This window comes from Sipha flava, unplaced genomic scaffold (assembly GCF_003268045.1).
Source record: "Sipha flava isolate LNK unplaced genomic scaffold, YSA_version1 0_pilon_pilon, whole genome shotgun sequence".
In the NCBI taxonomy this organism is placed as follows: domain Eukaryota; kingdom Metazoa; phylum Arthropoda; class Insecta; order Hemiptera; family Aphididae; genus Sipha; species Sipha flava.
Window position 1 is genome coordinate 7647515 of NW_020271713.1, and position 12850 is coordinate 7660364.

Below are 12850 nucleotides of genomic sequence, written 5' to 3' on the forward strand. Positions count from 1 at the left end.
TTAATAAAGGTTTCTAAATATTTACACACAAAAATAATTTTATAATAATACAAATATGTCCAAATTAAAAGGTCAAATAACTACCCAAAACGACCATTGTAAAGTAAAGATTTTATCAAATAATAATATATTTTTTAACAATAAGAAAAAAACCGAGATGAATATGAAATTGAAAAAATCGAACAAAATTCGAAGCTAGGAGATTTTCATCGGGACCACAGTTGTACAAAGTACAAAGTTGAAATACAGGATAATCCCGGCACGTTAGATTGCAGCTAATTTAATTTTTTTTTTCGTTACAAACGTGTGGTACCTACTATCAATTATGTACTAATTGCGCTGGCCAATCGGTATAAAAATCGTTAAAGACACGCTGTACAGTTTTAAGACAATGAAATAAAATCGAATGTTTACGTGAAAATAATATTCTTCGATTCATAAATAAATAAGAAATTTCATCAACGATTAATTCGTTTTATAAATCTACGCATTTTAGTTCATTAGTTTCGTACTGAACTGTGACTGGTTTATTATTATTATTATTGGTCATATAATTTATGATTTTATAATTTAGTTCACCTTTTTTTTTTAAAAAATATTTGACTAATATAGTATCTTCTAGCAGCACGGGTTGTGATTGGCTGTCCCGTGTCACGATGATGACACTAAGTTTTCGCCGCTGTCGCCTATACTCGTATAAATATATATATATATATATTTAATTCTATTTTGTATCGATTTCGTTAATCAATGTACATTCTACCTCGTAGGTAATTTAAATATTTAAACAAATTTATTAATATTTGGTGAATTTTTCACTACAATGTCGAACCGAATTACTGCTGCAGTTGAGCGGAGTGGAGAAAAAATAGTTTAGGTTTGCTGGACAACATGATAAAACTAATGCGTCTGATAAATAATGTATACACAAAATTAATGTATTATACATATCGATGTATGTATGATAAATACATCTTATACATGTAAGATAAACCAATAATATGTTTTCATTAGTATATAATGTGTTATACTTTATCGCCGTAAAATTATTCAAAATCAAAATATCATACCTGCAACGGTTATAAAACTGTTTATGTTATGCCGTAAATTTAACATCTATTAACTGCTAAAATTAAAAAAAATCATCGGTAGTTCTGATAAGTTATGAAGTTTTTTTTTTTTCCGACTAATAATAAATATTCTTAGTTACTTATAAGAAGCTAAGTATATTCAGTATAACGGAATACGTAGAGTAATAGTAGAAGTTATTTTCATGTAATAAATTACATTACATTTTAAATGCTTAAAAAAAAAAAATCCATCGAGAATAAAAAAATATTATAATCGTAGGTAAAAACTAATTCACTCAGAAAACCAAATAAAATTATAATAATTCAGTAAGACAAATTTAATAATGAATAATGAACATGAATAACTTAAAACCCTAGTGCCCCACATTTATGTATTAAAAGTACCTACAAAATTACATTACTATTGGCAAAACCATGAACGAAAATAGTAATAAAGAAAGTTACTTTAAAATATTATGTTCGAATATAAATATAAACTGTGTACAGCTTTTATTGTATTTAAAAAGAAAAAAAAAGCTAAAAGATCCTCTATGATTATACTTTTTTTTCTATTTTTGATTTCAAAAATTATAGTATTATATTATATTTTGTGTATATTATATGGATTGTTTGAAAAGCGTATTTTTACGTCTGATATGATTCAGCATTATTTTTATCTGCTTTTAATCCTAAAACTAAATACCTGAACCCTACTTTATTCCTTTTTTGTTTTGAGTAAAACAAAAAGCAATAGAGAACAATTAAATGCCACGCCACGTGGATGAACAGTACATATTTAATGGGATAACGACAAATGCATCGCATTCAAAAAAGTCCACCATAAAAATAAATGCCGCACAATACGATTAACTAAGTCATTATTAAACGAATAAATATACTTATGAGGTAAAATATTACAATATGATAATGAGAATGACGTGCTAAACAATTAAACAGGAGAACAGTTTAAAATTTTAAAATATAGAGCATTCATATTGAATAATGGATCAGTAGACTGCAGCATCTACAAAAATATCTATTGATCATATGACAATTTATTAATAACAAAATCTTACGTACCAGTTTTATTTCGGAAATCCGGATTAATCGGAATCTTCAAAGGCGTTGCTGAAACAATGAAAAATAATTGGTTTATGTTATATTTAGCGCAGTATGTATGTATATGTATATTTAAAATGCATTTAGGACTCTAGGTCTTATAATATTTAAATCTATAAAAAATATAAATATTTTTGTAGCTTTATATTTTAAATTAAGTCATGTATATTTTAGTTGATACACAAATAATCCAACACCGAACAGTATATTAAAATTTGCTACGTTACTTTAGATCATGAACGATGTCTCAGCTAAAAACCTTATATAGTTTGAGTGTTAAATTACGTCACTTTATCAAATAACTAGACGGATAATGAATTATTTGCAAATTTCAGATAAAATTTAAAATAATACACGGAAAAAATTAGTTATTATACTTAAAGTAATTATTTCATACAGTATCTATGTATTGTATACAATTTTATTTTGAAACCCACTAAAAATATAGAATATAAAATATATATTTATAATATTTATAATCATGAGCAGTAAAAGAACATTATTGTACAGCTAAATGCATTAATGGTGCGATGAATGGGAGTGCATAAAATAATTAGTTGAAGCTAACACGACCAGTTTATATGAAAAACGACTCGTTTACATAACGAGCAGATAGTCTCATTAACATCAACCGTTTTACCCATCTCACAGCATTATTGTTATTAAATAAATCCTTATTATAACTTAATAAAAAATTAATGTGAAATTTGCGGCAAAATACGGTATCACAACAATGCCGTATACAGCAACAAAGTATAAATTTTGTAGATAACTGATACGTTTTCGTAACTTCACAAATCGCCTAGTTATAAGTTAGTTTAAATTAACTTATCCAACAATTTTTTTCATTTTTTCTAATCGATATTTTTCTTTAAATTAATCTGTTGTTACTTTATTAGATACGTATAGTATAAAGATACTTATCTGTTTACCCATAATAAATATATTATATTAATTATTTCTTAAAAAAAAAAAAAAACTCAATTGTGTAAATAAATTGTTTTACCTAATCGTTTTTTTGATTCAATTTTTAGTGGTACATTAATTATATGGTCTTATAACAACTTGAAGAGTTTAAAAAACTTATTATAATTTTTTTATTCTATCCCTTATTTTATGGTGTTAAAAAATAATTATCACAAAACTCAAGTGTAAATACTTCACACCTCGTTGTTTGGTAATTTAAACTTTGATTTTATAATAACCTTATATAACTAATAGAAAAATTTATTAATCATATATGTAGCATAATTTGTTACTAAATATTATTTGACTATACAAAATATTTTTATTTGATGGTTACTAAAATCATTAACACACCAGAATCATTTGATGTACCAGCAATTTCATATTTATATCCTTTGAGTACTTCTTTCGGTACATCTGAAAATAAAATTCAAATAAATAAAATAAATATAAATAATATAAAATAAAAAAAATGTTTTCAGTATTTTATTCTCATAATATTATATATTACCTACAACTTATTTCCTACATCAACATTATGATTAGAGTATAGTTTAAAATTAAACGTCAGAAAGTATAACTTATAATAGATACTATACTGCTGCACGCATAATATAATTCTTATCAATCGAGTGTTTTCAATAGACAAGGTTATATTTTTAACGTAAATTTGATTTATTTTAATTTTTTTTTCTTGTTAAATTATATTTTTATTAAATGTATAATAATAATAATAATAATAATAATAATAAAAAAAAAAAACCCTGCAGTAAATATATTAAATGTTCTCAATATAGTCATTAAAAAATGACTATGTGTCAGGTAAACGAAAATAGCGTATATTGAATTTAAAAATTATAATACAATGAAATCTATATTTGTGTTATGTATAAACAGTCGGAAATGAATTATTACACATTTATATTTTTAAAATAAAATATCATGGTAAATAATACAATTTAAAATCTTATAGACTAGATAAATCAATTGAATAATAGAAAATATTTAATATTTGATTGTGCATTAAATACTTACCTAAACCGAAACATTTCGGACTCATAGCTATATCGTCTATTGCGACATCTCCTTTTTGAGACATGAATTTTCGAGCTTCGAATTGCAAATAATAACTGAAAAATTAATTTTATTGGTGTGTTATTTTTTTGCATAAATTGTATAAATTATATATATATATACATTTTTTTTATAGTAAGTAGATAATTGATCTATGAGTTATAAAATAAATACACGGTCACCATTCATATTATTTATAACTTAATTTTACTTACACTGCTTATGGTAATAAAAACTAAATTTTACAAAATATTTCTATTTGAGTACTTATACACAAGTACCTGAGGAAAATAAACAGAGACGTATTTATAACAGTAAAAAAATATGTTTATTCGTAGATGTGATTAGAGCAAGGCATTGGAAAATGGTTGGACATGCGCTGAGATACCAAGAAGAGCTGCTTTATATCATTATAGGTGTGATATTGATGAGGAAAAAAACTTTAGAACATCCTCAAAACTCTTATAGAGTAAAAATTAAAAACGATGAAAGAGTCATAATCTTAAAATTAAAGGAGCCTAAAGAAAAGGCGACTAGATTCGGCTCTATAGATTCAATCGACAAGAATGGTGAATTACAATGGTATATTGACTAACATATTTAAAAAAAAAAAAAAAATAAATACACAGATATAATTAGGTGAGTAAATTAAATATATATTAAGCGATAAACAATCAATCTAACCTAATAATTATAATTTTTCATAAATACATTAAAAAAATATCGTCTGTCTGTTCTAAAACTCGATTATAAGACATTAGTTATACCCTAACGATGTTGGACTAAAATATTAGAATACAATTCATGTTATTCTTTTGTCGAGAAAAAATCTAATCAGATGAAGCAATAACAAATTTTTGTATGGCAGATAAATGGAAATTTATTATTTCTTCCGATCTACAGTGCCTATTGGCGATGTACTCGTATAAATCGATTTGACTAGATGTTAACTATAGATTCAAAGTTAAATGTATTTACTTTCACGACTATAAATTAGGTATCTCAAAATGTATGCGATTGTAAATTACACCCGAATTAAGCCGGTAGTAAAAATATTAAATTGCGACTGGCGTTTTTTGGATTTTAAAATGGGAATAGTAAATTGTGACAATAGTACAATCGAGTGATGACTTAAACCTTGATAACTTGAATTTATTTTTATTCCTCAGAACACCCAATGCACTATGAACATTCATGATGCTGAGGGAGCTTCTAATAATGTGTTGATTTTAAAACAAATGGATACAAAACATAAGGTTTATTCTTGGGGTGGACTTAGGGGGGGATTTAGGGAGTCAGCTGATCCACAGTTAATATTTGTTAATAAAATTGGCCTTTTGGAAATTTTTTTTCTCTTTTTAGACCTTGATTTGGACTCTTGAACAGTTAGCTCATCGGAGTTTCTTGAAAGATAAATGTCATGTATATTTAAAATTTAAAATTTTTCAATTCATAATTTATATTTTAAATTATATCGTATTAGTAGAAAGTTAAGTAAATCATATTTTATTCCATACGTTTGTTGCGCTGATAAAATTAGATTATATTTATTAATCGTAAATAAGTCATTATCGGCGGTATCACTAATTCTAAAATGTAATATAAATATACTTATACACTTTTATGAGCATATTGTGTTTTTTTTTTTTTACAAGGTATTAATTTCTAATTCAGTTTCATCCCTAATAAATGGCCTCTTGAAATGGTTTGACCCTCAGTTCCCCGACTCTGGATCCACTCCTGGTTTATTCAATGCAATTAATATTGAAAATATTACATCCACAAATGAAAGTTCATAATTAAAAAATACTCTTTGATTTATATCATTTAAAAATATATTTCTATTTTTTTCAAACAATTGGAATCATATGACTATTAATAATTAAAAAAATAATAATTTCCTTGATTAATAGAATAATCATTAATAAACTATACAGGCAATATATAGTGACAGTACAATATTGGACATTTTCAAATGTTGCTTATATTTCTGTTTTATGAATGTAGTCCCCATTTTGTACTTATGATCATTATATTTTGTAGGTTCATAGGCAGATAGATATAAAATGTTATTGTTAAGTTATACACATTTTGCAATCATAAATAATGGCCACTGTCAATGAACACTTTACGTAATTTATTGTATTATTAAATCCACAAAACATTCAAGGAAATGTATTTGAATACAATAATTCAATAATAATCGAATACGCATTTTGAATAAATTTAAATTTAAATTTCATATTTATTATTTGTTTACATTATTCAACTATCTTATACATTTTCTAATGTTTCAATGTTAAAATAAATTAATGACACAAAGGTCTTATGTTTTTTAATTTTTTATTCATTTGAAAAAATAGTTTATAATATTAATCATCCTAGATGTTTTACATTTATTTGTTGCGTACCACTTATAAGTAAAACTTTTTCTTGCGTTGTAATATCTAAATATCTTATTGGTATAGAATTATTTAATAAGTATCCAAGAGTTTTTAAGAATTTGTTAGAAAAAAAAATCAAAAATATTCGAATAATTAAATTTTAAAAAAATATTCTTCAAATAAACAATCTGAATTTAGTTATTAAAATTAATGTATGCAATTTTATTTCATTATTTCAATATATATTATAAATTAAAAATAAAAGTATTTTTAATATATGTGTTACGTTTATTCTAAAGTAACAACGGTATGATAATATCATATATACCATATAACCGTATCTATACTTATGAAATATACCAATATGAAATTTTTATTATTTGAATGAACATTCTGGCTATATAAAATTACGTACATTTAATTAATTTATAATATGACTTTAAATGGCCGGCGTTAAGATAGGGGGATGTATACCCTCTATCTATGAATGATTTATTTTTATATTCAAAAATCATTAATAAATTAAATAAAATTAGTATTGTAGAATTTTGTTTTAGAAAGTAGTTGGAAAATATATATATTTATAACCCACTCCTCACCATAAATATTAGTCAGCCCTATAATAGTTAGAATCACTTCTAGATGCTAGCTGAAGATATTTTTTTTTGTATTAACAATTTTATCTAGATTCATAATATGGAAATATATATGATTTTTAAATTATCCAAATAGAGCAAGAAATTTGTCATGAAAGACCAATTTTTTTTTCGATAAACAAATCAGAAATTAAACGAAAAAATATATTATAATATGCGACCGGTGTAGAGTTTGTTTTGAGATACGCTAAAAATTAAACTTTGAGTTTATGACCGTTAGTTCAAAGTCAAACTAAACCATTTGAATGCCAAATAAATTAAATAATTTGGCAACAGCGTATAACAATAATTTCAGAAATTTACGACAGTTTTCATATTGTTTGGGTTAATTCTAAAATATCATCAACTATACATGTGTTATTCCACTGACAAATGTCCAAGCTTAATGATAATTAGGTGTAACGCAGTCATAAAATTCTTCATAGTTATAATTTTAAACACTTCTAGTAACACGATTTTTCTCAGATTTCTTTATTAAATTGAGTAAAATGTTTAATAAAAGACAATAATGATATGAAATCAATGAAAAATTAATAAACTCTATAGGAAATATATGTGAATAATTAATTTTTTTCTAATTAAAAAAAAAAAAACATCTGTGTCAAAACTATTTGAAATATTGAAAATAAATATTGTATATTACGCGTTATTATGAAATAGCTATTGTGGGAAAATTAAAAAAAATAAAAATGTATACTTATGAATCGAAATAAGAATTAAATGGGGATATGTATATATATTGTATGATGCAGTGTATGTGTATATTAAATTATTTATTAATATTTGATGAGATTAAGTATGGCATTAAAGAATCAACATTAACGCCAAATCCGATGCGCTCGTCAATCAAAATACATCTATGGGAGACACGTTTGTTGGAACGTATGTCATTTAGTCATATTTTGTCATTTAGTATTTATTTATTTTTTGGTCCTGTATAATTCGATCATTGCAGTCATTCATACAACTAAAAGTTTCAATCAAAAGTTAAAAAAACATAACCATATGTATATTATTTAAATAAAATAAACAACCAACAGGTTATACATAAAAAAAAAAAAAATAAATAAATAAATAAAGGTAACTGTAACACCGTATGTAAAAGTATTATGATTATACTCGTAGAATTCATGAATGTAATGACTTAGACTCCACCGATATACGAGTATGTCACATATTAAATCGATAATTTATTAATATTTTGTTAGTGCACTTAAAGCTCAGACGTTAAATAATAGTACAATTATATAACACTTATCGCGTTGAGTTTGATAATCCTACACGCACAATTTATGAAAAATAATGATACTGTAATTTAATAATAATACCTACGAAAAAAAACATATGCAGTTAAAATAATAATAACATACAAAGAGGAGAATTAGTGTAGGATATAATAATATTATCAACCAAATATGGTTACAATCGATCATAATATTATTGTGATACGTCTTACCTTGTTGTGATGTTTTCTAAATAAACGACAGATCGAAGCCATGTATTACCATAGCTTCCAAAACTCCACCATAATCTTCGCATTCGATCAACTTCACCATGAGTTTCGATTAAATAGAGTCCTAAAGAACCGCTATGAGAACCATATTTGTGATAAAAAAAAAAGATATCTGAAATCAATAACCACACGTTAAATAATCATAACATATTTTCAAAAATATGTTTTTGTGATATGTGATTGTATTTTGGATTTATATTATACTGATCATTGCGTATACTAATATTAATAAGTTGTATTTATCAAATATATGTGATATGGTGTAGATATGCGTTAAATAATTTATAAATTCACAAATTTATTTATATCGATATTGAAACTTGAAAACAAAATCATTTATTTTCCATTAGTTTTAGCAAAACGATTTCATATAATTCTAAATAAAGTAAAAAAAAAAATAAAAAATAAATTTAAATACTTTTATAAATTATCTATTAGAATTAGAATTTTTTAAATATCATAAACGCAGCCATGCTTATACAAAATTTATGAATATAATTGATGTAAGTAAAAATATTAAGATAAAAATTATGTCGTAATTGTTTATTGTAATGCTTTAATTAATTAAGTATTTGTATATTAACTATAAATTTTTAAATAAAAATATCGTATTTATATATTTATATGAAAAATTGAAGATTTCAACAAATATTCTGTTTATATGTATAAACCTTATACGGATATTATTTTATTTGTTTTCAATTGGCAGATATGAGAACTACATTATATATTCGTATACATTATGAATACAAAATATATAATTATTTATATGTATATATATTATATATACAAAATAAAATCCAAATGCAATAACAAATTAGTTCTTATTTAAAGAGTTCCCTGTTTAAATTCAAAAAAAGATACTTATATTACTAATATTTTTAAAAAATAACATTAGTCGGAAATGCACAAATCAAAATTATTTCAGAAATTTTTTGTTTTGTTATGAATTTATTTAGGTTTTTTTTTTAGATTGTCTTGGTTGTAGCTTAATCTCAAATATTTTCATACTTATATGTTTTCTCCAAAATAAAAAACGAACGTTGAGATACAAAAAAAAAAAATCATGATTTCGTAATCCGTTAGATGCAATTGTACAAATTGTATTGACGACACTTAATTAAGATATTATCATTTGGTAATACGATGCCCGATTCAAATGATATTTAGCATAGGAAATTATTATTAATGTGCTAGAATACTATAATCACAATTATATTATATCGCGTTTGAAAACATAATATAGTCTATTATAACAACAATACATTTATGAGTTTGAATAAAATCATAAAAAAAATCTTTTAACATTTTTTTTGCACATTTCATAATCGTAATACTGTTGTACTCGTATTCCGCATTGCGCTTTATGCAGATTTGCGTATTTTTCAACGAGAATGGTTTACCAAATGAGTAGGTTATTATATGAAGCTCGATGTGCTTGATGTCATTGATAAGTAAAAATACCTATGGTAGTGATTAAAATATTATATATTTTTGTCATTAATAATAATTAATACTAAAACAATTAAATTTTGTATGATCACTTCGACACCAACGAAGACTTGGATCGAGTAAAAGTAAGCCCTATCCAACTCTATCGTCAGTCACCGTAACGACTGATTCTGTAAAGATAAATACCATATCAGTTTACATTACACGAGTCTCATTTCTTTTAAGCACATTTTTTAACTTAAATTTGTTATTTAATTTCTAATCGACCAACTTGCCATTGTTTATTCTTCAAAAGTTTTGAATGTACTTTATCGCATAATTTACGCCGGGATTATACTACAGGGTTTTCTTACATATTTTGTAAACAAATAGAAAGTTCTGAACAATAAAATTATTCAACAAATATTGAATATAATTTTTAAAATTTCTTTGGTAAAAACTTTACTGTACTTACAATTTTAGAAATATTTATTATATTATATTATTATATTTATTATAAATTATATTTAATTACGCTAAAATATTCATAATAATAAAAAAAAAAAAAAACCCCAACCTTTAATATATAATATATTATACTTATATTAAATATAATTATATTAAAAAATTATACAAAGTCAAATTTTGTCAGATTTAGAAATTATGGTTTATCGGAAAACGTTTTAAATGTGAATAGGGTTTAGTGGGTTTTAAAAATTATTTTATAATGATTTTACAAAATCAAATTTTTTATAATTGATGCTCTGTGTATCAAAATTGTTAATCGAAGCAGAACATTAAACGTAAAAACTTGAAGTAGTTTATGGTAAATAATTATTTTACTAATTTAAATAAACTCTCCATGCACATCATTAATAATTGTGTTTGGTATATTTGCTGCAAGCAAATAAAAAAAAAAAAAGTCCAAATGAAACGATGATTTATTTTAGAACTGTTGTTATATTTAATCTGTAAAATCTCAAGAGCGTGAAAATTAGTAAACACATTACCTTGCTTGGATAATACTATCGTTTATGTATTAATAGTTAATTAAAAAAACCTAACCAAAAAGTTTGTGATTTTATATAGATAATACTTGAATTAGTTTGAATTAATTTAACCCATATTAGAATGTGTAGTATAATATTATTATGATTTATTAGAATTACAACGAAAATATTATATTACACATTTATTATAAAATTGAGTTCTGAATAATGATGGGCAAGGTAAATCACGTAGACCTAATTAAAATGGAAATTACGTGCTTATAATTTGTGGAAAACTTTTTATTATTATGATTTTTTTTTTTTACAGTTTACTTTGTTAAGTTTAAAAAAGTTTACGTATATTAAATATATTTTTATGATTTTTTTGACAATGATTTAAAAAAAATTGAAAATCATCTTTCATAGTATGGTTATTTTTAAATTCATCGTCTATGAATTCGTCAAATATAACTTTAATATTGTTATTCTGATTAAAAAAGTATTTTCCTAGAGAACAATACAGAAATCTATATTATTTTTATCGCTAAAGGTATTTTCAATAATTAAATTTATCTCGGTTTTGCTCAATAAAACTATAGAAAGCGACTAGCAATAGAATAATGATACATATAAGCAAATCAACTTACAATTGTTTCAATAAAGTTATGTTTTTGAATTGTAAAAACAAATTAAAATAAAAATATTATGAAAAAATATAATAATCACATTATTTCTATGTTTAACCTTAACATAGTAAAATTATGAAATGTAATTTATTTGCTTGTATTTTTGATAAAAATAAACGAATAGCATAAAACGGGATGACATTTGTGAGTATATCAGAAAATTAAATCTCATGGTTCTGTATTTTCAATCACATTTACACTCTATGAAGTTCAAATGGAAAATGGAAATAGTTATTGTTCTTTGTTCTTTTTTTCCATTGCAAATTTATATTTTCTATAGTTAAAACATTTAAATATATGTAATAGACATTAGCTGAACTCAAGTAATATTTTTTAAAATAGTTAATCTATCCAGCATCAAAATGTATTATATAATAATTTCGAAATAGATACAGAAAATATCATTATTTAAAATGTAAAAAGTACTATTATTAAAATATAACACGATTATGTTAATTCATTAAATTAAATGATAATGAATTTGCTAATTAAAATGTATAAATATTTTATAATTTTAAATATTATATTAAAGTATATTAAAAATAAAATTAAAGAATACAGTTTGATTATTATTATTATTTATTTTCTAAAGTAGGTATTTGTAGTATAAATATCTATGAACATAAAAAAATCACATTTCTAGGATGAGTAAAGTTGAATCAAATTAGCAAAATTGGAGAGTCAAAGTTTTTAACTCACAAATATATCTTCAGAAATAAATTTACGAACTTCTATGATTTTTAATAATTTATATTTATTATTTATTCCGGTGATAATGCATTAAAAACACATTTATATGATATAAAATTGTACAGCTTGCACAAAAACCGTTATAAATTTGAAGTGACTTAAAGAGTTAAAGGTAATCTCACTATTTTCTCATGCAATACTCTTAGAAGCTCCTTAGTGAGTTCATAAGAATTTGAAACAACTTTAAAGTACCATCTGTGTTAACTTTTCAA

At 23.6% G+C, this 12850-nt stretch overlaps 1 protein-coding gene across 1 annotated transcript in view; it reads right to left on the reverse strand.

The window, feature by feature from the left end:
• Positions 1–12850, reverse strand: part of LOC112679270 (ALK tyrosine kinase receptor-like) — a 411089-nt gene that overhangs the window by 36880 nt on the left and 361359 nt on the right. Inside the window, exons 8-11 of the mRNA XM_025549015.1 lie at positions 8726–8894; positions 4191–4285; positions 3510–3572; positions 2151–2198 (exon numbers count right to left, since the gene is read on the reverse strand). Of these exons, the coding sequence (XP_025404800.1) occupies positions 2151–2198; positions 3510–3572; positions 4191–4285; positions 8726–8894 (375 nt within the window). The remainder of the gene's footprint in view (positions 1–2150; positions 2199–3509; positions 3573–4190; positions 4286–8725; positions 8895–12850) is intronic.